This window comes from Salmo trutta, chromosome 13 (genome assembly GCF_901001165.1).
Source record: "Salmo trutta chromosome 13, fSalTru1.1, whole genome shotgun sequence".
NCBI lineage: Eukaryota > Metazoa > Chordata > Actinopteri > Salmoniformes > Salmonidae > Salmo > Salmo trutta.
The window spans coordinates 6,209,754-6,236,709 of NC_042969.1; the positions used below are offsets into that span (position 1 = coordinate 6,209,754).

The window sequence follows — 26,956 nt, forward strand, 5'->3', positions numbered from 1 at the left end:
TCATTTTCCCCCAGCATTGTCCCACCCATATCTGCGGCAGCAGGAAGAATTAATTGTGTGGGGCTTGCCTGTTCTAGCCACTCGGTAGCTCCCCATATCAGACTCTTCTAGACCTTTCTTATTAATGGTATCTGTTGCTTTTGTCTTACTACTCGAAAGTCATCTTAATTCTCGCTCAAACTCCCGTGGCTTTTTTAAATTGGCATGTTTTGTTTCTAAATGACTGCGCAAGAGTGAAGGTTTCATTGAGTTGTGAGATAGTACTTTTGCACATATAACACACTGGCTGTGGAAAGGCACTACCCCCAAATTAATGTAGTTCTTATCATATATAAATTAAATGGTCCAACGTCCCTGTATGTTCGGTGCTTTCCCGGGTAAGGGGGCAGTAGCTCTTCGGCTGCATCAGATTCACAACTGTCAGTGTCCATGCTAGCTGGGCTAAAAACATGTAGAATTACTGATGCTAGCATTGGATGTGCTCGTGGAAGCAGAACAACTTGTGTCGTCGACAGATGCAGGTGTAGTACTGCTGGTAGTAGCAGTACTACCAGCAAAGCTGTTGTGTCTATGGACGTGGGCCTTACTTTTTTTACCATTTATACAATTTTTGAGCAAACTGAATGAGCAGAAGCTACGTTTGGCTACATTAGGACCGTTAGTGGAATTCCCGTGAGAGTAACGGTTAATGTGATTGGATGTTAGTTATTTGACGAGGCTACCTGTATATGACATTGTGTTGTTATTTCGCTGAACACTAGATGGTTGAATTTTATTTTTGGCATTAAAACGAGGCTGCTCAGGCAAGGAACATAAACTCACCCAAATGTATAGCCCCGATGAAAAATATAAATGGACTGTTTGAAAATGTGAAGAAAAAAATGTGAATCGCATTTTTATTTGGCGTACCCCTGACGGCAGGGTTACGCATACACCAGTTTGGGAACCATGCTCTACCATAAGCCATTTTGGAGAATTTGGCAGTATGTCCAACCTGCTTCACAACCGCAATGTTTATGGCGTCCTGTAGGTGAGCGGTTTGCTGATGTCAACGTTGTCAACAGAGTGCCCGGTGGTGGCAGTGGGGTTATGGTATGGGCAGGTATAAGCTACGGACAACGAACATAATTTAAATTTATCGATGGCAATTTGAATGCACAGGGATACCGTGATGAGATACAGTGACCCATTGTCATGCCATTCATCTGCTGTAATCATCTCATTTTTCAGCATGATAATGCACGGTTCAATGTCGCAAGGATCTGTACACAATTCCTGGAACCTGAAAATGTCTCAGTTCTTCCATGGCCTGCATACCACCCAGACATGTCACCCATTGAGCATGTTTGGGATGCTCTGGATCGGAGTGTACGACAGCGTATTCCAGTTCCCACCAATATCGAACAACTTCGCATAGCCATTGAAGAGGAGTGGAACAACATTCCACAGGCCACAATCAACAGCCTGATCAGCTCTTTTGTTCAGTATAATATTAGGTTTTGGTTGAAGATCTAAAAACAATCCATGTCAAATATATTCAAAAATAGAGATAATCAGAAAGGGGGCAAATACTTTTTCACTGCACTGTATGTGATTACAGCAATTAGCATTAGCCTAATAGGCTTGTCCCAGTGTCTGCGTCAGGCCCATTATTGCTAACCAAAGGCGACAGCTGCTAATGCTACTCTCCTCCCCAACCCACCTGAGGTTGAACTCTGAACGATTTCACAGGAAATGCTCAGCTCTTTTCTTAATTTAATATCGACTCTAAATTGTGGAGCCGCCCATTGCTCCCCGCGGAGACACTGTGAGCATTAGGCCCCACCGTTCGAAACCGTTCAGTGATGGCATAGCCCTTTCTCCTCAGAGAGAGGGAACTGGATGCATGGGCGGGAGGGGAGGAAAGTAAAATCAAGAGGGGGCCATGTAGGGCAGATGCAGCTCAGTGGGGTTGTATTAGGGCTCAAGAGGGACAAAAGCTGACCTCACAATAATCAAGATGGCGCCAGAGGGGATGGTTGCTGTCTTACCGGCTCATAACCAACCATGCTATTTTGTTAGTTTTTTTGTGTTGTTCGTAACTTATGTACATTTTTTTGTGTGTAATACCTATAAACTGAATGTAGAAGCCTAAGTGTTATTGTTTATTAGTTTCCTCCAATCGGGGGAGGGGTGGAAGGGTTTGCAAGGAATAATAAATAAATGTATTTATTATTTATTTATTATTCCTTGCAAACCCTTCCACCCCTCCCCCGATTGGAGGAAACTAATAAACAATAACACTTAGGCTTCTACATTCAGTTTATAGGTATTATACACATTTTAGAGACAATCTATTTTACCATAGTTATTTTGTTTGTTTTTAGTCCTTCCTCTATTTCTGATGTCCATCCAGTTTGATTTCTATTTGTAACTGTGCTATTTCACAACATTTCTGAACCTATATACATTTTACAGACCCCGTATGCTTTACATTGGTTATTAGTCCCACCCTTCAGCTCCATTCAACCCTTCCCATTTATCTCTTAACACCATCCATTTTGGATTTCTATTTGCCATATATTTTTCAACTGAGCTTTGATTCTTCTCAAAAGTACTGAACCTTTCTATTCTCATAGCTTCTACAGATGGAAAATTAAAGAAACATTTTTGCTAAAATAATTATATTATTGATTGATTGACTGACTTTTCAAATCACCCAGTATTGCTATTTGCAGCGTTAATTCTAGGTTAATTCTGTTGCTGCTACTGAAAAGAGCTTCTGGACATCAGAACTGCGATTACTCACCTCAGTTTTGACAGTTTTTCTTCAATGAGTCGCTACGGGGGGGATATTCTACAGACACCTGACCAGTCCCAGATCCCCGTCATTCGCTGGAGAAGGAAACCGATATTTTGCAGAAAAAGATCAGGGTGCCTTCTGAGGATCAGGCGATGAGTAGCTAATCTACCTTTGCCTTCCGTCCTGCAAGCTAACGTTAAATCGCTGGAAAATAAATGGGACGAACTGAACGCACATATATCCTACCAATGGGACATTAAAAACTGTAATATCTTATGTTTCACTGAGTTGTTGCTGAACGACGATATTAAGAAAATACAGCTGGCGGGTTGTACACTATCGACAGGATAGAACAGCAACATCTGGTATGACACGGGGCGGGGGCCTAGGCATATATGTAAACAGCTGGTGCACGATATCTAAGGAAGTCTCAAGGTTTTGCTCGCCAAAGGTACAATATCTCATGATAAGCTGTAGACCGCACTATCAACCTAGAGTTTTCATCTGTATTTTCCGTAGCTGTCCACATACCACCACAGACCGATGCTGGCACTCAATGAGCTGTATACCGCCATAAGCAAACAGGAAAATGCTCATCCAGAGTCGGCGCTCCTAGTGGCCGTGGATTTTAATGCAGGGAGTTTCACCTAATTTCTATCAGCATGTTAAATGTGCAACCAGAGGGAAAAAAATTCTAGACCACCTTTACTCCACACACAGAGACGCATACAAAGCTCTCCCTCGGCCTCCATTTGGCAAATGCTTACAAGCAAAAATTAAAGCAGGAAGCACCATTATAAAAACATTAGTCAGATGAAACAGATGCTAAACTACAGGACTGTTTTGCTAGCACAGACTGGAATATGTTCCGGGATTCTTCCGATGGCATTGAGGAGTACACCACATCAGTCACTGGGTTTATCAATAAGTGCATCGAGAACGTCGTCCCCACAGTGACTGTACGTACATACCCCAACCAGAAGCCATGGATTACAGGCAACATTCGCACTGAGCTAAAGGGTAGGGCTGCCGCTTTCAAGGAGGGAGACTCTAACCCGGAGGCTTATAAGAAATCCCGCTATGCCCTCCGACGACCCATTAAACAGGCGAAGCGGCAATACAGGACTAAGATCGAATCGTACTACACCGGTTCCAACGCTCGTCGGATGTGACAGGGCTTGGAAACTATTACGCACTACAAATGGAAGTACAGCCGAGAGCTGCCCAGTGACATGAGGCTACCAGACGAGCTAAATAACTTATATGCTCGCTTCTAAGCAGGTAACATTGAAACATGCATGAGACCACCAGCTGTTCCAGATGACTGTGTGATCATGCTCTCTGCAGCCAATGTGAGTAAGACCTTTTAACCTGTTTGGGCTAGGGGGCAGTATTGAGAATTTTGGAAAAAATATGTGCCCATTTTTAACTGCCTCCTACACCAACTCAGAAGCTAGAATATGCATATTATTGTTCAGGTTTGGATAGAAAACACTCTGAATGTTCTAAAACTGTTTGAATGGTGTCTGTGTATAACAGAACTCCTATGGCAGGCAAAAACCTGACAAGGTTTCATGCAGGAAGTACCCTGTCTGACAAGGAGTCGTGCGTCTTGCATCTGTTTATTGAAAAGTAAGGATCTTAGCTGTAACGTGACAATTCCCAGGGCTCCGATAGGCTCTCAGAACCCGGGAAATACCTGAAGGTTGACGAGGCAGCCTCAGGCTGAAACACATTATCGCCTTTGGTAAGTGGCGGATCAGAGGACCTTTGAATGAGGCGCGTCCACGATTCGCTCCTGAGGAGAAATTTAATTCGGCTGTTTAGGCTGATTGCATATTCCCGGTCGGAATATTATCGCTTTTCTACGAGATAAATGGCATAAAAATTGGTTTTAAACAGCGGTTGACATGCTTCGAAGTACGGTAATGGAATATTTAGACATTTTTTGTCACGCCAATGCGCCATGCGCGAGACCGTGATGTAGCATTCTGATAGTGTCTAGAACTCACGAACAAAATGTCGCTGTTTGGATATAACGATGGATTATTTGGGACCAAACCAACATTTGTTATTGAAGTAGAAGTCCTGGCAGTGTATTGTGACGAAGAACAAGCAAGGTAAGAACATTTTTCTTATAGGAAATGTGATTTTGGTGGAGGCTGACCTGGGTGGGTGTCTAAATAGCTAGCCCTGTGATGCCGGGCTATGTACTTAGATTATTGCAAAATGTGCTTCATCCGAAAAGCTATTTTAAAATCGGACATATCGAGTGCATAGAGGAGTAATGTATCTATAATTCTTAAAATAATTATGCTTTTTGTGAACGTTTATCGTGAGTAATTTAGCAAACTGTTAGTAAATTCCCCGGAAGTTTGCGGGGGTTATGCTTTTTCTGAACGTCACATGCTAATGTAAAAAGCTGTTTTTTGATATAAATATGAACTTGATTGAACAGACATGCATGTATTGTATAACACAATGTCCTAGGTGTGTCATCTGATGAAGATCATAAAAGGTTAGTGCTGCATTTAGCTGTGGTTTGGGTTTATGTGACATGATATGCTAGCTTGAAAAATGGGTGTCTGATTATTTCTGGCTGGGCACTCTGCTGACATAATCTAATGTTTTGCTTTCGTTGTAAAGCCTTTTTGAAATCGGACAGTGTGGTTAGATTAACGAGATTCTTGTCTTTTAAATAGCTGTAAAATAGTCATATGTTTGAGAAATTGAAGTAATAGTATTTCTAACGATTCAAAAATCGCGCCACTGGATTTCAGTGGCTGTTACGTAGGTGGGACGAGTTCGTCCCACATGCGACAGAGAGGTTAAACAGGTCAACATTCACAAGGCCGCAGGGCCAGGCAGATTTCCAGGATGTGTACTGTGAGCATGCGCTGACCAACTGGCAAGTGTCTACACTGACATTTTCAACCTGTCCCTGACTGAGTCTGTAATACCAACATGTTTCAAGCAGACCACCATAGTCCCTGTGCCCAAGAACACTAAGGTAACCTGCCAAATGACTACCGACCCGTAGCACTCGCGTCTGAAGCCATGAAATGCTTTGAAAGGCTGATCATGGCTCACATCAACACCATTATCCCAGAAACCCTAGACCCACTCTAATTTGCATACTGCACCAACAGATCCAAAGATGATACAATCTCTATTGCACTACACACTGCCCTTTCACACCTTGACAAAAGCAACACCTATGTGAGAATGCTGTTCATTGACTACAGCTCAGCGTTCAACACCATCAATGCTAATCACTAAGGTAAGGACCCTGGGACTAAATACTTCCCTCTGCAACTGGGTCCTAGACTTCCTGACGGGCCACTCCCAGGTGGTAATGGTAGGTAGCAACACTTCCGGCACGCTGATCCTCAACACAGGGGTCCCTCAGGGGTGAGTGCTCAGTCCCCTCCTGTACTCTCTGTTCACTCGTCACTGCAATGCCAGGCACGACTCCAACACCAAGTTTGCTGATGACACAACAGCGGTAGGCCTGATCACCGACAACGATGAGACAGCCTATAGGGAGGAGGTCAGAGACCTGGCCGTGTGGTGCCAGGACAACAACCTCTCCCTCAGCGTGATCAAGATAAAGGAGATGATTGTGGACTACAGGAAAAGACAGACTGAGCACGCCCCCATTCTCATCGATGGAGCTGTAGTGGAGCAGGTTGAGAGCTTCAAGTTCCAAAAAACTAACATGGTCCAAGCACACCAAGACAGTCGTGAAGAGGGCACTACAAAACCTATTCCCCCTCAGGAGACTGAAAAGATTTGGCGTGGGTCCTCAGATCCTCAAAAGGTTCTACAGCTGCACCATGGGCGAGCATCTTGACGGGTTGCATCTTGACGGGTTGCATCTTGACGGGTTGCATCACTGCCTGGTATGGCAACTGCTCGGCCTCGCCACCCCCCCCCCCCTTCTACGCTGCTGCTACTCTCTGTTATTATCTATGCATAGTTACTTTAATAACTCTCCCTACATGTACATATTACCTCGACACCAGTGCCTCTGCACGTTGACTCTGTACTGATACCCCCTGTATATAGCCCCGACATTTTATTTACTGCTGCTCTTTTAATTATTTGTTATTCTTATCTCTTACTTTTTGGGGGGGTGGGTATTTTCTTAACTGCATTGTTTGTTAAGGGCTTGTAAGTCAGCATTTCACTGTAAGGTCTACTACACCTGCTGTATTCGGCACATGTGACAAATAAGATTTGATTTGAAGCAGTCATAGGCAGTTTATGAAATAGCATTGTGCTACATGGCTAAGGAAACACCCAGCTTCAGTGAAGGAACCATAAAACCCCTTTAGATCGACACAGCAATTCAATTCATGCTCTGAGGATAGATACATGTGCCACTCCCCAGTTTGGTGTGTACTGTACAGTGCCAGTCAAAAGTTTGGACACACCTACTCATTCAAGGGTTTTTCTTTTTTTTTTACTATTTTCTACATTGTAGAATAATTGTCAAGACATAAACTATGAAAAAGACATATGGAAACATTTAGATTCTTAATAGCCACCCTTTGCCTTGATGACAGCTTTGCACACGCTTGGCATTCTCTCAACCAGCTTCATGAGGTAGTTACCTGGAATGCATTTCAATGAACAGGTGCCTTGTTAAAAGTTCATTTGTGGAATTTCTTTCCTTCATGCATTTGAGCCAATCAGTTGTGTTGTGACAAGGTAGGGGTAATTTACAGAAGATAGCCCTATTTGGTAAAAGACCAAGTCCATATTATGCCAAGAACAGCTCAAATAAGCAAAGAGAAATTACAGCACATCATTCCTTTAAGACATGCGGAATATTTCAAGAACTTTGAAAGTTTCTTCAAGTGCAGTCGCAAAAACCATCAAGAACTATGAAACTGGCTCTCATGAGGACCGCCACAGGAAAGGAAGACCCAGAGTTACCTCTGCTGCAGAGTATAAGTTCATTAGAGTTAACTGCACCTCATATTGCAGCCCAAATAAATGCTTCAGAGTTCAAGTAACAGACATATCTCAACATCAACTGTTCAGAGGAGACAGCGTGAATCAGGCCTTCAAGGTCAATTTGCTGCAAAGAAACCACTACTAAAGGACTCCAATAAGAACACGAGTAATGGACAGTAGAAATGTGGAAATGTGTTCTTTGGTCTGAAGTCCAAATTTGAGATTTTTGGTTCCAACTGCTCTGTCTTTGTGAGACGCAGAGAAGGTGAACGGATGCTCTCTGCATGTGTGGTTCCCACCGTGAAGCATGAAAGAAGGCACAGTTCCAGGCAGACTTAACCAGCATGGCTTCCACCGCATTCTGCAGCGATACGCCATCCCATCTGGTTTGCGATTTGTGGGATTATCATTTTTTTTTCTTCAACAGGACAATGACCCAACATACATCCAGGCTGTGTAATGGCTATTTGACCAAGGAGAGGGATGGAGTGCTGCATCAGATAACCTGGCCTCCACAATCAGCCGACCTCAAGTGAGATGGTATGAGATGAGTTGGACCGCAGAATGATGGAAAAGTAGCCAACAAGTGCTCAGCATATGTGGGAACTCCTTCAAGACTGTTTGAAATGCATTCCAGGTGAAGCTGGGTGAGAGAATGCCAAGAGTGTGCAAAGCTGTCATCAAGGCGAAGGGTGGGTACTTTGAAGGTTTTAAAATATAAAATATATTTTGATTTGTTACTTTTTTTTTTATACTACACTCCATATGTGTTATTTCATAGTTTTGATGTCTTTACTATTATTCTACAATGTAGAAAATTGTCAAAATAAAGAAGAACCCTTTTAATGATTAGGTGTGTCTAAACTTTTGACTTGTACTGTATATGCATTAAGTGCTCGCTTTCATTGCACGGCAACTTTGTCTCGTCTCCAATGGCAATGTGAATTCATGGGACTACACACATTGAGCCAAAGCTCTCTTTTTCTTTCTGTCTCTCTCGCTCTTTCTCTTTGGCCTTTTTCCAGGTATGATTTTGTGGAGATCGAGGAGCCGTCTGAGGACACCATCCTGGGCCGCTGGTGCGGGACCCAGGTACCTGCCAGCCACGTGTCCAAAGGCGGTCAGATCCGGGTGAGATTCATATCTGATGAGTACTTCCCCTCCGAGCCTGGCTTCAGTATTCGCTACTCCCTGCTCCCCATGGTAAGCCATAAGCCATCTTTCCTCTGAGCACATAAACAGCACACGCTCCCTTATATAATTACTTATTATGTAACGGCCACTGCTATTCTGTATGTTTAAACCTCTCTCGACGTGTTTGTTTTGTCCTGAGTTCATAGCTAAGTGCTGTTGTAATAGAAATTGTGACCTGCGTTGCCGTTTGATGCACCTGTGTGATTGTCTAGCTCTGGCACTGCTGTCGATCCAATCAGACAAGGTTTCAAAAAGAGGTGGTTGGTGGTGGAGTGTTAATGGTGTTGGTTGAGATTGAGCTCGGCCCAGATGGCGTCTAGACTCTCAGACACAGCATGGCCTGCTGACCCTGGTTGGATTCAATCCATGTCTTATTCCTCTCCTCCGACTGGATAGAAAAGATGGATTAAGAGCGGCTCTTTTTCGCTGTTTCTTCCATCCTTCCTTTCTCGGTTCAGTCAGGCTCTATTGGCAGGATGTATGGCAATAATCCCAATTTAGTTCATGTAAGATGAAAGATCACAACTTTGGATCACATTGCTTTCACTGTCTGTTTACATCCTATGCCTCGCATCCTATTAGTCTCTCCTCTTTCTCTTTTTTTACTCTCTCCCCTACTTCTCCCCCCTCCCCTCACTCTTTCTCTCCTTTTTCTCTATGTCCTCATCTCAGACCACATATATAGAGCCCCCTTCATACCCACACCTTTCACTTACAAATGCCCAGAGATAAACTGAAGTGAAGGCTGCTGTTTTAATCTGTCATGTTGCAGTTGTGTGCGCCTCACTCTTAGTAAACAGCTCTTCCCTTCATTAATCTGCAATGGCCTGCAGCGCAGTGAAATAATTTCTGTTCCTGACAAGCACTAATGGCAAAAGGAGGTCAGCGACAGTGCTTTTTTTTGTCTTTGACCTTTTTATTTTTTTCAGAGGAAGAGGCAGGATTTGGTTTATAATTACCACATTCTTTCAATTGGTTTTATTGACTCTGTTCCCTTTGGTAGATGAGCTGACATTTCTTGAAAGACAGCGATCCGGCTCTACTTATATTACTGGTTTCTGACACCGCCCCAGTTAGAGGGGAATAAAGCAGCCTAGAGTTAACACACACAGGAACTTTATTCACAAACAGGAGAAGATGAACATGGGGATGGTTGTAAAGGTATATGGCAATGTACATGGGAATGAAAAGTGGGAAAGCTAGTAGAATGGTTCTGTAAGGGACAGAAATGGGTAATGAATACACACAAACCGAATGAATACACCAAGGCACAAATGCACAGATACAGAACCTATAGAATATAGCAGTAATACATGTAAAAGGACTGTATAGATTACATATGCCACCTGCAGAGTATTACACCACACAATACATTATCCAAATAGTAGTAACTAACAATGAAAAACACTATACAAATGTCACACTTATTCACTTTGGGCATGCACACCAAGTGGAGGCTGCTGGGGGGAGGACGGCTCATAATGTCTGGAATGACGTGAATGGAATGGCAGCAAACACATGGAAACCATGTGTTTGATGTATTTGATACCATTCCACAGATTTTTAAGCTGTCACCATCCTCCTGTGGAGTGAGTCCAGTTGTTGATGGGCAGAGACAAATATGTTGCTCTCTGCCACTGCTTGAGGGAGACTGCAAGTATTGTGTGTCCTGCAGAGTCAAGAGGATGGGCAGATGTCCAGCCCCCTAAAAAAGCCGACATTTGTATATCCCTTTGAGCATGGTGTATCAATACACCCGGTCACTACAAAGATACAGGCGTCCTTCCTTACTCAGTTGCTGGAGAGGAAGGAAACCACTCAGAGATATCACCATGAGCCCAGTGATGACTTTAAAATAGTTACCGTAATTTCCGGACTATTAAGCACACCTGAATATAAGCCGCACCCACTGAATTTGAAAAAAATATTTTTTACATAAATAAGCCGCACTTGTCTATAAGCCGCAGGTGCCTACCGGTACATTGAAACAAATTAACTTTACAAAGGCTTTAACAAAACACGGCTTGTAACAAAAATAAATAGGCTTTAACGAAACACGGCTTGTAACAAAAAATTTAAAATTTGCAGTAAGCTTTAGTTGTCTTTTTGCACTGAATCAATTCCTCACGCTGCTGTTTCCAACGTCTTATCGACTCATTAAGACCAAGCTCCTGTGCAGCAGCTCTATTTCCTTTTCCAACAGCCAGATCAATTGCCTTCAACTTGAAAGCTGCATCATATGCTTTTCTCCGTGTCTTTGCCATGAGGGTGACAAAATGACTACCGTAATCAGAATGATGGGAAGTTTGAGAGCGCTCGATTTAATCTAAACCGTAAACAAAAAAGTTGTTTGACCTTAACCCGTTCGGCAATTTCATTGGTCTAATGAAAGCTTCATGCCGGCAAAAAACTGAGCCCGTCACAGAATGTGTTTTTTTGGAGAAAAAAAATTGAAAGCTGGAAAAATCCATATTAGGCGCGTCATTGTTTAAGCCGCGAGGTTCAAAGCCTGGGGGAAAAAGTTGCGGCTTATAGTCCGGAATTTACGGTAGTTTAAATTACTTTGATAGGAGAAAACTGAGGATGGATCAACAGCATTGTAGTTACTCCAAAATACTAACCTAATACCTCCTGCATGTGTGGCCAACTAAATATAAACAGTCTGAGTATCCCCAGAGATGTATACAGTGCCTTCAGAAAGTATTCATACCCCTTGACTTATTCCACATTTTGTTGTTACAGCATGAATTCAAAATGGATGAAATGTTAATTTTTTCGCACCGATCTACACACAATATCCCATAATGCCAAAGTGAAAACATGATTTTAGATTTTTTTTGCACATCTCATTTACATAAGTACAGTATTGACACCCCTAAGTCAATAGTTTGTAAAATCATCTTTGGAAGCGACTACAGCAGTGAGTCTTTTTGGGTAAGTCTCTAAGAGCTTTCCACACCTGGATTGTGCAACATTTGCCAAACATTTGCCCATTAAGCTCTGTAAAATTGGTTGTTGATCATTGCTCGACAACAATTTTCAGGTCTTGCTGTAGATTTATGTTAAAACTAACTCAACCACTCAGGAATATTCACTGTCTTCTTGGTAAGCAACTCCAGTGTAGATTTAGACCGTGTGTTTTAGGTTATTGTCCTGAAAGTGTCTGGAGAGTGGTACTCAGTAATGTGTTGTATTGGATTTGCCCCAAACATAACACTTTGTATTCAGGACAACAAGTTAATTGCTTTGCAACATTTTTTGAAGTATAACTTAAGTGCCTTGTTGCAAACAGAATGCATGTTTTGGAATATTTGATATTTGAACTCCCAGACAGTCTTATTACGGTGACCACGGTCATTTGGCTGGATAATTACCGTCATCCAAAATTCCATGACCGTCACAGCCCTCAGAGTTCCAAACCTCTCTGCCAATTACAGCTAGTTTCCCGTTTTCCCCTCCCCACTCAGACCACTCCCAGACAGTCCTTGGAAAATTATTGCTTGAGAAATAGTTTTTGGCTAAAAGGCTGTTATTTTTTTGTAAAATTATTACGGTAATGTGCTTAATTGTTACTCAGAAATTATTTGATATTGATATAAAAATGTCTGCATTGGGCCTTCAACGTGAACCATTCCACTTTCGTCACCCAAAATTCAATCAAATACTTTCATACCATAAAGGTGATGTAATGTGAGTCCATATTCTACACCGTATATTGTGTACATCCAGCTATATTCATTAGATTAAATCTGCAGTCCTCAATGCTAAATTGAAGGAGTCCACCCACACATACATACTGTATACAGGCCTGACCTGACCTTAATTCTAAGAGCATTTCATACAACTTGCCCTAAACATTTATAATAATTAAAATTAAATTGGTGGTTTAGTACTTGGAACCCACATTTCTACAATATGAGACCATACAGAGGAAGCAGTTTCTGTTCATTACGCTTTAATGACATCTGTCAAGACCAATAGCATGTCCATGTGAATGTGACTACAACTGATGTCACTAGCTTCAGCCATGTTCCAGTTTAAAGATTATCCATTAGGATTGTTCAATGATCCAAAGTGTCATTAGATTAAAACTTTTCACAGTAGAATTTCCAAAGTCCTGCAGATATAGACTAAAACATCCAATCCAGTGAATTTGAGACCATTTGCTAGCCATGCTCCCTTCCTTGACCAAGACTGTTGTTAGTCAAAATATTTTTCCTATCACTACCTTGGAGAACATTTATGATCCACCATATCATAAATCTCACAAAGTCTTTTTTGAGAGTGGACCTTTGATACTGCCAATTTTTTGTCAATGAAAAACATCTGTGGCATTGACAACTGGCTGGGTGCTGCAGTGCTTCCACTCCAATATCCCATCTCAATTTACACGTCAATGAATACTGGAAAGTAATTTATGAAGCATATCCTCTGGAAATGATTTAATAGCTATGTTTCTTTTGGTGTGTGATACCCGGCTCAGAACTTTATTTATTTCCCTGAGTTGTTCACTAAAGCACTTGTGCATGCCTGGACCTTTCAATCTCTGCAAAATGAGTTTCATTGTCTCCCTCTGTAAGAAAGGCAGTGTTTGTCTTTCTCTGCTCATGCAAAAAAGCAACAGAAGCCTGGTTTGGTGTTTTATATACACTGACTGCACAAAACATGAGGAAGACCTTCCTAATATTGAGTTGCACCCCCCTTTGCCCTCAGAACAGCCTCAATTCGTTGGGGCATGGACTACAAGGTGTCAAGCGTTCCACAGGCATGGTGGCCCATGTTGACGCCCATGCTTCCGACAGTTGTTTCAAGTTGGCTGGATGTCCTTTAGGTGGTGGAAACTTATTGAGACACACGGGAAACTGTTGAGCATGAAAAACTCAGCAGCATTGCAGTTCTTGACACACTTAAATTGGATAATATAATGGTGCCGGAGGGGATGGCTACCGTTTTACGGGCTCCTAACCAACTGTTCAATTTTGTTTTTTGCATTGTTTGAAACTTATTTTGTACATAAAGTTGCTGCTACCGTCTCTTTTGACTGTCAAGAGCTTCTGGGCATCAGAACAGCGATTACTCACCTCGATCTGGACAAAGATTTTTTTTTCCAACGCGAAGGATATACTGCTTCCCTGAGACCAGGGCCACATCCCTGTCATTCGCATGAAGAAAAAACGGCGATACAGGGGGCGAAGGTCGGGTTGCCTTGTGAGGATTCGTAGGCAAGTGAGTAAATCACCGCCACCATCGGTTCTATTGGCCAATGTGCATTCACTGGAAAACAAACTGGATGATCTACGGTCGAGACTATCCTACCAACGGGACATTAAAAACTGTAATATCTTAAGTTTCACTATGTTGTGGCTGAATGACGACACGGATAATATAGAGCTGGCTGGTTTTTCTGTGCATCGGCAGGACAGCGCAGCTACGTTTAGTAAGACGAGGGGCAAGGGTGTGTCTGTTTGTCAATAAAAGCTGGTGCGCGATGTCTAATATTAAAGAAGTCTAGAGGTATTGCTCGCCTGAGGTAGATTACCTCATGATCACCTTTAGACCACACGATCTACCAAAAGTGTTCTCATCTATATTATTCGTAGCCGTCTATTTACCACCACAAACTGATGCTGGCGCTACGACCGCACTCAACAAGCTCTATAAGGCCATAAGCAAACAAGAAAATGCTCGTCCAGAAGCGGCGCAATTAGTGGCCGGGGACTTCAATGCAGGCAAACTTAAATCCATTTTACCTCATTTCTACCAGCATGTCACGTGCAACCAGAGTGGGGAAAAAACTGTAGACCACCTTTACTCCACACAGAGAAAATCTGACCATAATTATATCCTCCTGATTCCTGCTTACAAGCAAAAACTAAAGCAGGAAGTACCAGTGACTCGCTCAATATGGAAGTGGGCAGATGCCCAGGACGCTACACTACAGACTGTTTTGCTAGCACAAACTGGAATATGTTCCGTGATTCATTCAATCGCATTGAGGAGTATACCACCTCAATCATCGCCTTCATCAATAAATGCATCGACAACGTCGTCCCCACATTGACCGTACGTACAGTACCAGTCAAAAGTTTGGACACACCAACTCATTCAAGGGTTTTTCTTTATTTTTACTATTTTCTACATTGCAGAATAATAGTGAAGACATCAAAACTATGAGATAACACACATGGAATCATTTAATAACCAAAAAAGTGTTAAACAAATCAAAATATATTTTAGATTCTTCAAAGTAGCCACCCTTTTCCTTTGACAGCTTTGCACACTCTTAGCATTCTCTCAAACCAGCTTCACCTGGAATGCTTTTCCAAAAGTCTTAAAGGAGTTCCCACATGCTGAGCACTTGTTGGCTGCTTTTCCTTCACTCTGCGATCCAACTCATCCCAAACCATCTCAACTGGGTTGAGGTTGGGTGATTGTGGAGGCCAGGTCATCTGATGCAGCAATCCATCACTCTCCTTCTTGGTCAAATAGCCCTTACACATTGTGTTGGGTCATTGTCCCATTGAAAAACAAATCATAGTCCCAGCAAACCAGATGAGATGGCGTATCGCTGAAGAATGCTTTGGTAACCATGCTGGTTAAGTGTGCCTGGAATTCTAAATAAATCAAAAACAGTGTCGCCAGCAAAGCACACCCATACCATCACACCACCACCTCCATGCTTCACAGTGGGAACCACACATGCGGAGATCATCCGTTCACCTACTCTGCTTCTCACATAGACACGGCGGTTGGAACCAAAAATCACAAATTTGAACTCATCAGATCAAAGGACAGATTTCCACCGGTCTAATGTCCATTGCTCGTGCTTCTTGGCCCAAGCAAGTCTCTTCTTCTTATTGGTGTCCTTTTTAGTAGTGGTTTCTTTGCAGAAATTCAACCATGAAGGCCTGATTCACGCCGTCTCCTCTGAACAGTTGATGTTGAGATGTGTCTGTTACTTACTGGCATTTATTTGGGCTGCAATTTCTGAGGCTGGTAACTCTAAGGAACGTATCCTCTGCAGTAGACGTAACTCTGGGTCTTCCTTTCCTGTGGCGGTCCTCATGAGAGCCAGTTTCATCATAGTGCTTGATGGGTTTTGCAACTGCATTTGAAGAAACTTTCAAAGTTCTTGAAATATTCTGGATTGATTGACCTTCATGTCTTAAAGTAATGATGAACTGTAATTTCTCTTTGCTCATTTGAGCTGCTCTTGCCATAATATGGACTTGGTCTTTTCCCAAATAAGGCTATCTTCTGTATACCACCCGTACCTTGTCACAATACAACTGATTGGCTCAAATGCATGAAGAAGGAAAGAAATTCCACAAATGAACTTTTAACAAGGCACACCTGTTAATTGAAATGCATTCCAGGGGACTATCTCATGAAGCTGATTGAGAGATTGCCAAGCGTGGGCAAAGGGTGGTTATTTTTGAAGAATCTCAAATATAAAATAGAATTTAGAATTGTTTAACACTTTTTTTTTTGGTTACTACTTGATTTCATATGTGTTATTTCATAGTTTTGATGTCTTCACTATTATTCTACAATGTAGAAAACAGTAAAAATAAAGAATAACCCTGCACTGAGTAGGTGTGTCCAAACGTTTGACTGGTCATGTACTTATCCCAACCAGAAGCCATGGATTACAGGCAACATCCACACTGAGCTAAAGGCTTGAGCTGCCGCTTTCAAGGAGCGGGACACTAATCCGGACGCTTAAAAGAAATCCTTCTATGCCCTCAGACAAACTATCAAACAGGCAGAGCGTCAATATAGGACTAAGATTGAATCCTTCTACACCGGCTCAGACGCTTGTCAGATTTGGCAGGGCTTGCAAGCTATTATGGACTACAAAGGGAAACCCAGCTGCGATCTGCCCAGTGACGCGAGCCTACCAGACGAGCGAAATGACTTTTATGCTCACTTTGAGGCAAGCAACACTGAAGCATGCATGAGAGCACCAGCTGTTCCGGACGATGGTGTGATCACACTCTTGGTAGCCGATGTGAGCACGACCTTTAAACAGGTCAACATTCACAAGGCCGCAGGACCAGACGGATTACCAGTAGTCATTATCATTGACTACAGGTCAGCGTTAAACACCATAGTGCCCACAAAGCTCATCACTAAGCTAAGGTCCCTGGGACTAAACACCTCCCTCTTGAACTGTACTTCCTGACGGGCCGCCCCCAGGTGGTGAGGGAGGGTAACAACACATCTGCAATGCTGATCCTCAACACCGGGGCCCCTCAGGGGTACGTGCTTAGTCCCCTCCTGTACTCCTTGTTCACCCACGACTGCATAGCCAAGCATGACTCCAACTTCATCATTAAGTTTGCTGACGCCACAACAGTGGTAGGCCCGATCACCGACAACGATGAGCCTAAAGGGAGGTGGTCAGAGACTTGGCCATGTGGTGCCAGGACAACAACCTATCCCTCAATGTGAGCAAGACAAAGGAGATGATAGTGGACTACAAGGAAAGGAGGGCCGACAGGCTCCCATAAACAGACTGGGCTGAAGTAGAGTGGGTAAAGAGTTTCAAGTGCCTTGGTGTCCACATCACCAACAAACTATCATGGTCCAAACCCACCAAGACAGTCGTGAAGAGGGCACGACAACACCTTTTCCCCCTCAGGAGACTGAAAGATTTGGCATGGGTCCCCAGATCCTCAAAAAGATCTACAGCTGCACCATCGAGCTGCACCATCACCGCTTGGTATGGCTACTGCTTAGCATCCGACCGTAAGGCGCTACAGAGGGTAGTGCGTACGGCCCAATACATCACTGGGGCCAAGCTTCCTGCTATCCAGGACCTGTATACTAGGAGGTGTCAGAGGAAGGCCAGTCACCCAAGTCGTAAACTGTTCTATTTGCTACCACATGGCAAGCGGTACCGGAGCACCAAGTCTAGGTCCAAAATGCTCCTTAACAGCTTCTACCCCCAAGACATAAGACTGCTGAACAATTAATCAAATGGCCACCCGGACTATTCACTTTACCCCCACCTACATGTACAAATTACCTCGGCTAACCAATACATCCGCACATTGACTCGGTACCCACTGTATATAGTCTCGTTATTGTTATATAATCTTATTGTTACTTTTTATTTTATTTATTTAGTAAATATTTTCTTAACCAACAACGCAGTTCAAGAAATAGAGTTAAGTGCTTGTAAGTAAGCATTTCACGGTAAGCCTGTTGTATTCAGCGCTTGTGACAAATAAAATGTGATATGATTCACCTGTTCAGTCTGTCATGGGAAGAGCAGGTGTTCCTAATGTTTTTTACAGTCGGTGTATATAATCACTCATACAATGCAAGATAGACATAGTCATTGTATGAAAGACCAGATGGGACTTGATATTTGTTTGGTTCTTCTCCTTTATCTCTAAGCCAAATATCATGGGAGAGATTGTTATAAAGCAGATAGATTTACAGAGAATAAGGATCTCACAGATTTGAAGGTTTTGGTACCCTTTTACAGAATAATGTACGCAATGACTTCTGTCAATCCATAGAGAATAGTTACTCCAAAACCTTAAAATCTGGCCCACCAACATCAACTTACATTGCTTAGAATCCCATCCAAGCACTACAGAAATTCTAAGATGGGGAATGAATGCATTTTATTTATGTACGTGAAAGTCATGAGGGTAGAGAAGATGAGGACAGCTTACAGTACTTCTACTTTAGTATGTTTTATTCACAAATCACAGATCATTTTAACGATCTCAGATCTGCACCCTAAATCGCTAGGTAAACTTTTCTGTATTCTGCATCAATCCTAATCAGAGCTAAAATTAGTCAATACTAATTATCTTATCAAATATTACCTTACACAATATACAACACTATGCTTTAGGCACTCCAATCTCTAAATCCATAATCTAGTAAGAATCCAGGTTGCTGTAGGATTTGTGCCTCTTAAACATTGGTTCCCAAAAGCAATGTTGAGTTGTCCTAAGGTCTACAATTTGTAAATTTGTTTTTCCTCTGTGGTATTTAGTTGTATATTTTTCTTGTAGAACTGTTCTGTTCTAGTGAAGGGAAGGGAAGGGAAGGAGGTGTGTTTTGGCTTCGTCTCTGGCATAGGGTGCACATCAAAAGAGGTGTGGCTGGATTGTGAGGTGCTATTTATAATGTCCATTGGAGGGGAGTATATTGGACAACCTACAATTCTGCTGCGTGCCGTCTTCTCCATGGTACTGATGCATTTTAGGGGCGTTGTCATTTGTTTCTTTCCCATTTGACATTTCATTTTGGAGTCTGTGATAGTACCGTACATCATAAGCTATAGAACAGGAGATTCTGTCTGTGTAATGAAGTCATGTGGATAGGATATAAATCTTTCTAATGCATCCACTATCTGACAGAAAAATATGTATTCGTGACGGAATCACTGATCTTCATGAATGTGTTGTAGGCTTCTCAGGTGATTGCCTGGGATTTGACTTCTTTACACTATACTAACCATGCTTCCATCCACAGTTTGTGAGTAATATCATGCCATGTTAAAAAAAATCACAAAATGTGATGCAAAATGGACGTTTCGGTGCAATTCTATAAATGCAGACCGATCATTCGATATGGTGTCTTTTTGTGTCTAAAATGTATGTGAGAAATGGCATATCAGTCATATGGTGTGTGGTCCTCCCACTAAAACTCGTTGGAATGGCATGCAGTTTATTAGGCTGCAGATTAAATAAGTTATGATGAACTTCACAGGGTGGTGCAAGGTGATGCGCTTGATGCTCCTTTCCAATAAATATTGAGGGTCTTATTCTGGTGACATGATGAACGATGTTTGCAACAGTTTTTCTGACAACTATCGGTTGAGTGGAAAATGCAATGGAAACGCATTGAACATTAGATTTTTATTCGATACGTGATACGTACTTTTGTGTGCTACGTCATCGCGCACTGACTTTTACCCGCAACAAGTCAGTTTGGTGGAAACACACCACTGGTGGGAAAATTCACATTTTCTTTATGCAGATTTTTTGAATATTCGCATGAAAATCTGTCGCCAATTGGATGGAAACCTATAGTGGGATTGAATCAGTTCTATTTAGTTTTTCCCAAATGTAGCTTTTTTCTCCATTTTGTTTTTTCAGGTTTATGTTTTTTCAGGCTTTCTCTGTCAAAGTCACACTTAGATGATTATTTTTAAGTCCACAACGGTGCTTAAACCATATCAGGAGACTACTTTTGAGGTCTGGGAAAAATCAAACACATTTTGTGGTATAGTTACCTTTTAATTCAACTGTGCACCAGCCATAGACCGTTGTTTGGTTAGCAATATTTCTGTAGCGCCCATTTGATTACAGAGTTTGCAAAACAAATGTCCACTTGATTGATGCAACAACTACTTTGTAGTTAATATTAAATTGAGAAGGCTTTTGGAAACGGTAGAAATGGTAGTGGTAGAAAAACGGACACACCAGACAGTTCCTTTGCCTCTTCAGAAAGTTGAAGGAAATTACGTATCACTGATGCATTTTGTTCATGTCATGGCAAAATAATGCATTTTCTCCTAAGTTCAATACATTTAGGTGATTTCCTACTAAGTTCAATACATTTTAGAATATTGTTGAATTCCATTTTAATGTCTGGATTCTGCGTTTCTGTCCTCGTTCTCCGTAGCGCAGATTTTACAGGTAACTGCCAAAATAATGGAAACACTTGCGTAAGAGGTATACAAAGTACATTGAAAGCAGGTCCTTCCACACATTTGTGGTTCCTGAGTTTATGAAGGAATTAACATCCCATCATGCTTAAGGTTATATAAAAATGCTGGGCAGGCCTCTTTTTTGGCCATTTATTTTGGCACCCATAGGTTGATAATGCTGCCATCCAAAGGGCATGAGTGTTTTCATGCTCATCAAACCATTCAGTGACCAATGTGAAGCATTTGTCATGGCTGTCTCAGTCACCAGATCTCAACCCAATTGAACGCTTATAGGAGATTCTGGAGCGGCGCCTGAGACAGCGTTTTCCACCACCACCATCAACAAAACAACAAATGATGGAATTTCTCATGGAAGAATGGTGTCATATCCCTTCAATAAAGTTCCAGACACTTTATGTTGGTGTTTCCTTAATTTTGTCTGTTACCGGTCTATTGAACATGCATGCATAATTACATACATCCCTAAATACTGCCTCTGTCCATCCATCCGTAAACAGATATTTGCGAGAATTAATACGTTGAGAGAGCAAGAACAAGGTGGCATGTCATTCATGTTTCGACTTGGGGCAGACAATTGTTGGCCAGCAAGAGTGTTTACTGGTGGAAATCACGAGAGGAAAGGTTAGCTTTGGCCTCACTTCGGCCTGGCTTCTCGCTGAGCATTCCTCGGGCACTGGAAGGCCCCAATGAACAGCAGCACTCTGTTTCCCTGTGGTAAACCAACGCTACTGGAACCTCAGGTCATGGGGGCAGCACTTGTTTATATTTAAACAAGCAATAATTCCTCTTTACCACTTCCATGGAAAGGGGAAATTCTTAGGAAGAGATTATTGTAATTCGTGGGAAGATATTTTGGAAAAGCTAAAAAGGTCCAGGCGAAGAGGTTGTTAAAACACAGCGTGGCTCGGAAAAAATGTGTTTCTCTGAATGGGAGCGAAAAAGGAAAACTAACTGAAATTCCATTGTCTCCCTAAATGTCAGCGTCAGGGTGACCCATTTTTCACACGATACCTCCAGTAAGTTGGTCTTGGTTCTTCATGGGACTGAGGTCCATTGTGCCTTGACACTTATTGTGGAGAAACATAATACTATTTAAATATACAGTCAAAAAGTTGACACACCTACTTATTGCAGGGTTTTTCTTTATTTTTTGTTTTCTGCATTGTAGAATAATAGTGAAGACATCAACTATGAAATAAAACATGGAATCATGTAGTAACCAAAAAAGTGTTAAACAAATCAAAATATATTTTAGATTTGAGATTCTTCAAAGTAGCCACCCTTTGCCTTAATGACAGCTTTGCACACTCTTGGCATTCTCTCAACCAGCTTCATGAGGTAGTCACCTCGAATGCATTTAAATTAACAGATGTGCCTGGTTAAAAGTTCATTTGTGGAATATCTTTCCTCCTTAATGCGTTGGAGCAAATCAGTTGTTTTGTGACAAGGTAGGGGTGGTATACAGAAGATCGCCCTATTTGGTAAAAGACCAAGTCCATATTATGGCAAGAGCAGCTCAAATACGCAAAGAGAAATGACAGACATTATTTTCCGAGCCATTATTTGACCATGCTGGTCATTTATGAACATTTGAACATTTTGGCCATGTTCTGTTATAATCTCTACCTGGCACTGCCAGAAGAGGACTGGCCACCCCTCATAGCCTGGGTCCTCTCTAGGTTTCTTCCTAGGTTTTGGCCTTTTTAGGGAGTTTTTCCTAGCCACTGTGCTTCTACACCTGAATTGCTTGCTGTTTGGGGTTTTAGGCTATGTTTCTGTACAGCACTTTGATATATCAGCTGATGTAAGAAGGGCTATATAAATACATTTGATTTGATTTGACAGTCCATTACTTTAAGACATGAAGGTCAGTCAATGCGGAATATTTCATGAACTTTGAAAGTTTCTTCAAGCGCAGTCACAAAAACCATCAAGCGCTATAATGAAATTGGCTCATGAGGACCGCCACAGGAAAGGAAGACCCAGAGCCATCTCTACTGTAGAGGATAAGTTCGTTAGAGTTAACTGCACCTCAGATTGCAGCCCAAATAAATGCTTAAGTGTTGAAGGAACAGACACATCTCAACAGCAACTGTTCAGAGGAGACTGTGTGAATCAGGCCTTCATGGTTGAATTGCTGCAAAGAAACCACTACTAAAGGACACCAATAAGAAGAGACTTGCTTGGGCCAAGAAACACAAGCAATTTGTATTAGACTGGTGGAAATCTGAACTTTGGTCTGATGAGTCCAGATTTTAGATTTTTGGTCCAACCGGCGTTGGTGGAGAACGGATGAGTAGGTGAATGGTAGATCTCTGCTTGTGTGGTTCCCACCGTGAAGCATGTAGGAGGAGGTGTGATGGTGTGGGGGTGCTTTGCTGATGACACTGTCTGATTTTGTTTAGAATTCAAGGCACAACCATCATGGTTACCACAGCATTCTGCAGCGATACGCCACCTAATTTGGTTTGCGCTTAGTGGGACTCTCACTTGTTTTTCAACAGGCCAATGACCCAAAACACACCTCCAGGCTGTGTAAGGGCTATTTGACCAAGAAGGAGACTGATGGAGTGCTGCATCAGATGACCTGGCCTCCACAATCAGCTGACCTTATCGAAATGAGATGGTTTGGGATGAGTTGGACAGCAGAGTGAAGGAAACGCAGCCAACAAGTGCTCAGAATATGTGGGAACTCCTTCAACACTGTTGGAAACACATTCTGCATGAAGCTGGTTGAGGGAATGCCAAGTGTGCAAAGCTGTCAAGAGAAAAGGTGGCTACTTTGAAGAATCTAAAATATATTTTGATTTGTTTAACACTTTTTTGGTTACTGAATGATTCCATATGTGTTATTTCATAGTTTTGTTGTCTTCACTGTTATTCTACAGTGTAGAAAATAGTAAAAATAAAGAATGACTAGGTGTGTCAACTTTTGACTGGTACATAAAAATGGTCTCCTGAGTGGTGCAGCAGTCTAAGGCACTGCATTTCAGTGCAAGAGGTGTCACTATAGTACCTGGTTCTAATCCAGGCTGTATCACATCCGGCCATGATTGGGAGTCCCGTAGGGCGGCGCACAATTGGCCCAGCGTCGTCGGGGTTTGGCCGGAGTAGGCTGTCATTGTAAATAAGAATATGTTCTTAACTGACTTGCTAGTTAAATAAAATAAATATGTGTGTGTATATACAGTTGAAGTCAGAAGTTTACATACATCTTAGCCAAATACATTTAAACTCAGTTTTTCACAATGCCTGACATTTAATCCTCGTAAAAATTCCCTGTCTTAGGTCAGTTAGGATCACCACTTTATTTTAAGAATGTGAAATGTCAGAATAATAGTAGAGAGAATCTTTGATATTTTTTCAGCTTTCATTTCTTTCATCACATTCCCTGTGGGTCAGAGGTTTACATACACTCAATTAGTATTTGGTAGCATTGCCTTTAAATTGTTTAATTTGGGTCAAGTGTTTCGGTTAGCATTCCACAAGTTTCCCACAATAAGTTGGGTGAATTTTGTCCATTCCTCCTGACAGAGCTGGTGTAACTGAGTCAGGATGTAGGCCTCCTTGCTCACACACGCTTTTTCAGTTCTGCCCACAAATTTTCTATAGGATTGCGGTCAGGGCTTTATGATGGCCACTCCAATATCTTGACTTTGTTGTCCTTAAGCCATTTTGCCACAACTTTGGAAGTATGCATGGGGTCATTATCCATTTGGAAGACCCATTTGCGTCCAAGCTTTAACTTCCTGACTGATGTCTTGAGATGTTGCTTCAATATATCCACATAATTTGCCGTTCTCATGATGCCATCTATTTTGTGAAGTGCACCAGTCCCTACTGCAGCAAAGCACCCCCACAACATGATGCTGCCACCCCCGTGCTTCACGTTTGGGATGGTGTTCTTCGGCTTGCAAACCTCCCCCTTTTTCCTCCAACCATAACGATGATCAATATGGCCAAATAGTTCTATTTTTGTTTCATCAAAAACAAAGCAAAAACATGTTTTGGGACATTTTCGCAATCTATTAAAAATAAATAAGTATTCAGACCCTTTACTCCGTACTTTGTTGAAGCACAGCCTCGAGTCTTCTTGGGTATGACCCTACAAGCTTGGCACACCTGTTTTTGGGGAGTTTCTCCCATTCTTCTCTTCAGATCCTCCCAAGCTCTGTCAGCTTGGATGGGGAGTGTCGCTGCATAGCTATTTTTCAGGTCTCTCCAGAGATGTTCAAGTCCAGACTCTGGCTGGACAGAGACCTGGGCTGAGCCGCTCCTGCATTGTCTTGGCTGTGCGCTTAGGGTTGTTGTCCTGTTGGAAGGTGAACCTGAGCACTCTGGAACAGGTTTTCATCAAGGATCTCTCTGTACTTTGCTCTGTTCATCTTTCCCTCGATCCTGACTAGTCTCCCAGTCCCTGATACTGAAAAACATCCCCACAGCATGATGCTGCCACCCATGCTTCACCGTAGGGATGGTCCCAGGTTTCCTCCAGATGTGATTCTTAGCATTCAGGCCAAAGACTTCAATCTTGGTTTCATCAGACTAGAGCATCTTGTATCTCATGGTCTGAGAGTCCCTTAAGTGCCTTTTACTGATGTCATGTGCCTTTTACTGATGTCATGTGCCTTTTACTGATGTGTGGCTTCCGTCTGGCCACTCTACAATTAAAAACCTGATTGGGGGAGTGCTGTAGAGATGATTGTTCTTCTGAAAGGTTCTCCCATCTCCACAGAGGAACTCTAGAGCACTGTCAGTGACCATCGGGTTCTTGGTCACCTCACTGACCAAAGCCCTTGTCACCCATTTGCTCAGTTTGGCCGGGCGGCCATCTCTAGGAAGAGTCTTGGTGGTTCCAAACTTCTTCCATTTAAGAATGATGGGGACCTTCAATGTGTTTTTTTGGTACCCTTACCAATATCTGTGCCTCGACACAATCCTGTCTCAGAGCTGTATGGACAATTCCTTCGACCTCATGGCTTGGTTTTTGCTCTGACATGCACTGTCAACTGTGGTACCTTATATTGACAGGTGTGTGCCTTTCCAAATAATGTCCAATCAATTGAATTTACCACAGGTGGACTCCAATCAAGTTGTAGGGAAAGGTTCTGAAATACTTTCCTAATGCACTGTATAAGTGGATTTGTCCCAATACTTTTGGTCTCCTAAAATGGGGTGGCTGTGTACAAAAGGTTATATGATTTCTAAATGGTTCACCTTTTAGAAATTGTAAATAGGACAGTCTGCAATTTAACCTCATAGTCGTTGTATCAGTTTAAATCCAAAGTGCTGGACTACAGAGTCAAAACAACAAAAAATGTGTCACTCTCCCAATACTTTTGGAGCTCACTGTTTGTGTTGTATTCTGTAACAATGTATATCTACTTATTTATGCAATATTTCCCAGCAGTGGAACTGATCACATTCCTCCACAATATGCAACCCTGCAAGAAAGTGACAATGGCTTGCACAATGGGATTGTGGTTCAAAATTTTTTATGTTTTCCTGGATTTATACGTTCCTGTCAGACATTATTCATTGCCTCCTGGTATAGTTCATGTGTACATACATACATACATACATATACACACACACACACATACATACATACATACATACATGCACGCACGCATGCATACATACACTGAGTGTACAAAACATTAAGAACACCTGCTCTTTCCATGACAGACTGACCAGGTGAAAGCTATGATCCCTTATTGATGTCACCTGTTAAATCAGGGTAGATGAAGGGGAAGAGACAGGTTAATGAAGGATTTTTTTAGCCTTGAGACAATTGAGGCATGGATTGTGTGTGAATGGGCAAGACAAAATATTTAAGTGCCTTTGAACAGGGTATGTTAGTAGGTGCCAGGCTTGTGTCAAGAACTGCAATGCTGATGGGTTTTTCATGGTCAACAGTGTCCCGTGTGCATCAAGAATGGTCCACCACCCAAAGGACGTCCACCAACTTGACAAGACTATGGGAAGCATTGGAGCCAACATGGGCCAGCATCCCTTTGGAACACTTTTGACACCTTGTCGAGTCCATGCCCCAATGAATTGAGGCAGTTCTGAGGGCAAAAGGGGGGGGGTACAAGTCAATATTAGGAAGGAGTTCTTAATGTTTTGTACACTGTGTCCATTCACCTCTACACATGCCTCAGATGTCTAGTTCTGCTCTACCACTCCTCACTCTACACACACTGTCCACTCTGTCATTTCTGGCAGAAGTTGCTGTCTGAGCCCCTTGTCTGCCTGCTAAGCTATTTTCCTTATGAAAGATTGACACAGCTTGCAACCAATTTGAAACACCTTTT

At 42.2% G+C, this 26,956-nt stretch overlaps 1 protein-coding gene across 1 annotated transcript in view; it reads left to right on the forward strand.

Moving 5' to 3' along the window:
* LOC115205109 (platelet-derived growth factor C) overlaps positions 1–26,956 on the forward strand; it is a 102,382-nt gene that overhangs the window by 69,615 nt on the left and 5,811 nt on the right. The window contains exon 3 of the mRNA XM_029770766.1: positions 8,770–8,947. Within this exon, the coding sequence (XP_029626626.1) occupies positions 8,770–8,947 (178 nt within the window). The remainder of the gene's footprint in view (positions 1–8,769; positions 8,948–26,956) is intronic.